The sequence below is a fragment of the Gymnogyps californianus genome, chromosome 9 (genome assembly GCF_018139145.2).
Source record: "Gymnogyps californianus isolate 813 chromosome 9, ASM1813914v2, whole genome shotgun sequence".
Taxonomy (NCBI): Eukaryota; Metazoa; Chordata; class Aves; order Accipitriformes; family Cathartidae; genus Gymnogyps; species Gymnogyps californianus.
In genome coordinates, this window is record NC_059479.1 from 17,656,526 (window position 1) to 17,660,610 (window position 4,085).

Here is a 4,085-nt window from a genome sequence, read left to right on the forward strand (position 1 = left end):
TTGTGTTACAGTATCTCAAATCTGTGATAAATGAGATTTATTCTGGTTTGAATTAACTCCCATTCTTTTTCCTTGACTTGCCCTGTGACTGCTGTTGTTGCAGTGGGGTCAGAACTGTCTTTAATATCAGAAACACTGCGGAAATCGAAATTTTACTTTCTTCATCTGGCTTTGCCAGAGTATTCCCAACTGTGGATCTAACCTTTTAAAAATGGTTCTGTAAGAAGATATAAGTTAAATCATGCTTAACTTAACTTGTATACCAATTTAGCAAAACGTCAAAAATACTAACTTAAGTTTTATCTGGGTTTTGGCAGCAATCATGTACATGTTTGTCTTGCTATGTTAGCTGAGCTCTGACTGACATGGAGGAGGAGAATGTGCAAAAGGTGAGACAGATAAGGTGCACCTTCTGAAACAGCTGAGCTTTGGTAGTTTGCCTGGGGCTCTGAGCAGTTGTCTTACCATTCTTGTCAAAAATGAAGGACCTGATGCTTAAAACAAAAAAGATGTGGATATTCTCATCAGCTCTGAAGCAGCTGTTTCACTTCCCCACCTGCCCCCTTGCAGCTCAGGATAGGATGAGATACTACAAATGGTCTGTGAAAGAAAGGTGAGATAAAAGACCTGAGAAGAGGGTATGTTATGGATATTGTAGTACCAACAAAGCCTGTCATAGTCCTAGATGTAGCACATAGGTGTAGTACTGTCCTTAAGTCTTGAAACATCCACGTCAGGTTGGTGAATTCTATATGGAGTAAATATTGAAGTGCTGTTTATTCCCACTTGCTGTGAGTAGAAGGGAGTGTGGCCTGGTGACTTGTATAAAACTAATTTCAAGTGCACTCAATTGTAAAAAAAAAAAAAAACAAAAAAACCAAAACAAAACCCCCCACCCAAAAACCTGAAAAACAACCCACCAAAAAAACACCCCACAACAACAACAAAAAAAAAACCCCTAACCCCAAAGCCACCACACAACTGCCCCCCAAACCCAGTATTGGGGAGTTGTGCATATTGCTTTGTTGTGCATGTAACCTGCTTTGCATAATATTCAAAGAAAGGTTGGGAGTGCAAGCATGTGTTGCTCTTTCTGCATCTTGGTGTTAAAAATATCTGTAAATATATCTACACTACATGTGTAGTAACAGTTAACCAACTTCTTCCTTGTAAACACTATTAGCACTACTAACAGGAGTGAAAATAATACTGAAACTTTATTCTAATACTTATGTATGAAGTGAAATTTTAAATAAGCAATTACTCTTGTGCTAACAGGCTACCTGACCATGTTAATACTTACTCAAATATAGTTATCTCTTTCATCTGCTTAAAAACAGCAGTCCAAAGGTCACTTAATATTACTCTGCTGAAACTTCCTAACAGATCTCGTCAGCTTGCTTCCTGCTAATTCCTGACTGGGTTAGGAGGCTGTACGTGAAGTGACAGGCGCTGCATGAACAGCATGGCTCAAGCTATTGTGTGGTTCAGTGTAAAGGAAATACCTTAAGGTTAGTCTTTGAGACTGAATCTGTAGTAGTTTTATTGGTACATCTTAGAAAGATATAAAGACATTCTAGAAATGCCTGGAAGAATTGGAAGAATCAAAGTCTTGCAAAAATATATTTGTAACAGTAGACTAAAGTTCATTTGAGTTTTCATTAATAAGTATTTACATGTACAAACCCCCCATATAAACTTAATTTCCTTTTGTCATAAACATTAACTTCTTTATCATTTCATTCCAGCACTGTCAAAAGCCAGAAGCATTTCTGTGTAAAAGATTTAGAAAAAAGTTCTCCTTCCATTTTTTAAAATTAAGAGCTTTACCAAACCTCAATGTGCAAAAAAAATTGTACGCCAGTGCCAGCAGATACAAAAATCGAATCTGTCAGTACAAACGCATGTCATGAGAAGAGCCGAGTCCGTGGTTCCAGGTCTTCTCTGAAGAGACGTCAGTCATTGTCTGAGCCTGCAGGTGGCAAGAAGACAAGTGCGTCGTTGTACGTGTGGCCGTAGGGTCTCAGCCTGTAAACGCCATACATCATCACGTGCATGTGGTTCGGGGCCAGTCCGCTGAACGTGATGGCCATGTCGGAGCAGCAGCCGTCCACCACCTGCTGAGGGTGAGTAGACATTGCTTCCTTAATGAGAGCACCGACTGATTTAGTGTTAAAGACGTCTTTTCCTTCTGAATCTTCCGCATTTTCAGCAAACACTCCGGTGTACTTCAGGCAGATTGCTAGCTGTTTATCCTCAGCAAGTTTCCAAATCATACCTCCCTGCTCCGGACACTTGTCAGTGTCTTCAAGAACACGGGAGAGTCGTCTTAGTGATTCAATGCTTAAGACGATTCCTCCCTCACCATCTACATACTCAAGGTCACCAGATTTCACAGTATGGCCTATATAAAAAGGCTGCGAGGGGTCTTTTTTCAGTAAGAAATACTTAAGATTTTCAATAATAGCAAATGTTGTTGGATATGCAAGGAAGAACCAGCTGAATTCATCTTTATAGCGTTCATACGTTATCTTGTAAGCTTTTCTCATCATCACCCACATATCATTTGTGTTGAGGGCTACAGAATCAAACACTTTGACATTTTCAGAGCTGTAGAACTCCACCTTGTCACAGTGTTTGCTCCACGTCTCCTTCACTGCAGCCCAGTGCCCCAGATCTTTCGGTTTCACAAGGATGATACAGTAAACGCGGATACTTTTACTAAGCTCCACGCGTTCACCTTCTGAAAGGTTTAAGACATCTTCTTTGTTGGGAGCCTGGATGTGATGATGCTCGTGGTGATGTCCTTTAGTCCCGTGGCCCACCTTAATATGTCCGAGGAGTGTAACCAACATGCAGAAGGCTCCTCCTAGCACCACACCCTTCACGAAGGAGCTGCTTTCAAAAATCATTTTTCCTAGAAAGGAGGCACACTGTAAGAACTTACGGGAATCAGTTTACCGCTGCAGGTTCTGTATAGTTTTAATACGTTCTTCAATTTCTAAATCCAGCTGCAGTTCCCTTAACTCACATACCAGGACAGCGCTGGTGAAAGAGCGGTGGCAAAAAGAAAGTTCCCGATCTCGGCTCTCGTTACCGCTAACGGTACGGCAGACCCCCGCGGGAAGGGTCTTGTACAGCGCCGGGACCGCACGGCCCCCGCCCCGCCGCTGCTCTGCGCTGGCCCCGCAGCCTCCCCGCCCGCCCGCAGCACCGAGACGCCGCGGCACCGGCTCGGGCGCTGCCTCCCGGAGGCCAGGCCCGGTCAGTCCCGCTCCCCGCCGCCCTCCGGCCCGCGGCGAGGCGCCTCCGCCGTTCGGAACCCTGCCCGCCACTCCTCTAACGGCGGCCCGGACCGGCCCGCCCCGCCCGCCGCAGTCCCCGAGACACCCGGAGCGCCGGGGAAGCCTTACAACCGCTGGGGCTGGGGCCGGTCCTGCCGCCTCTTCCCCCGCGCGGCCCCGGTGACAGGGCCGGCCCGCCCGCCGCTTACCGCGGCCGCTCGCGCCTGGGCACCGGCACCCGCACCCCGCCCCGGAAGCGCGCCGCGCCGCCCCACCGCCCCTTCCTCCTCCCCGCCGGAAGCGCTGCGCGCAGCCCTTCTAGGCGCCGCCCGCCGCCCGCTCGCTGGTGCGGAGGCCCCTCCTGTCGGGGCGGACGCCATCTCGCGGTGCACGCCCGGTCCCGGTGCCCTGCGCCCTCGCCCGCGGGGCAGTGGGACCCGCCGCCCGCCTGACCGGCCCTGCTCTCAGGGCGTCCTGCCCCCGCCTCGCCTCACCCCCGTGGCGGCCTCTCCCCGCGCGTTGCCTTCACGGCGGCGGCCCCTCACTGCGGGCGGGTGTCCCGTCGGGGCAGGAGGGCGCGGAGGGTCCCGTCAGGGAGGCTGGCTTGCCGGACGGGTGAGGGCGGGAGCCTCGGCGCCCTCGGGGTTCGCAGAAGCGGGGCGGTGCGCTGCTGGTTCGCCTTTAGGCGGAGGCAGGACGGGCTTTCTCGACGGGCGGCTGCCGAGGCGGCGGACGAGCAGCCGGCGTGGCGGGGCAGCCCTGCCATCTTGCGGGGAAGGGCCGCTTGCAGCTTCTCCCCGG

At 50.2% G+C, this 4,085-nt stretch overlaps 1 protein-coding gene across 3 annotated transcripts; it reads right to left on the reverse strand.

Annotated features, from left to right (window-relative positions):
* Positions 1-1,530: 1,530 nt before the first annotated feature.
* Positions 1,531-3,820, reverse strand: C1GALT1C1 (C1GALT1 specific chaperone 1). Of its 3 annotated transcripts, none has more exons than XM_050901558.1 (2): positions 3,779-3,820; positions 1,531-2,917 (listed from the first exon to the last, which is right to left on the reverse strand). In XM_050901558.1, the coding sequence occupies exon 2, from the start codon at positions 2,910-2,912 to the stop codon at positions 1,956-1,958; it is 957 nt and encodes a 318-aa protein (XP_050757515.1). In that variant the 5' UTR covers positions 2,913-2,917; positions 3,779-3,820; the 3' UTR covers positions 1,531-1,955. The 3 variants fall into 3 exon arrangements, with proteins under 3 accessions (XP_050757515.1, XP_050757517.1, XP_050757514.1); XM_050901560.1 differs by lacking the exon at positions 3,779-3,820 and adding an exon at positions 3,414-3,446; XM_050901557.1 differs by lacking the exon at positions 3,779-3,820 and adding an exon at positions 3,036-3,088.
* Positions 3,821-4,085: the final 265 nt, after the last annotated feature.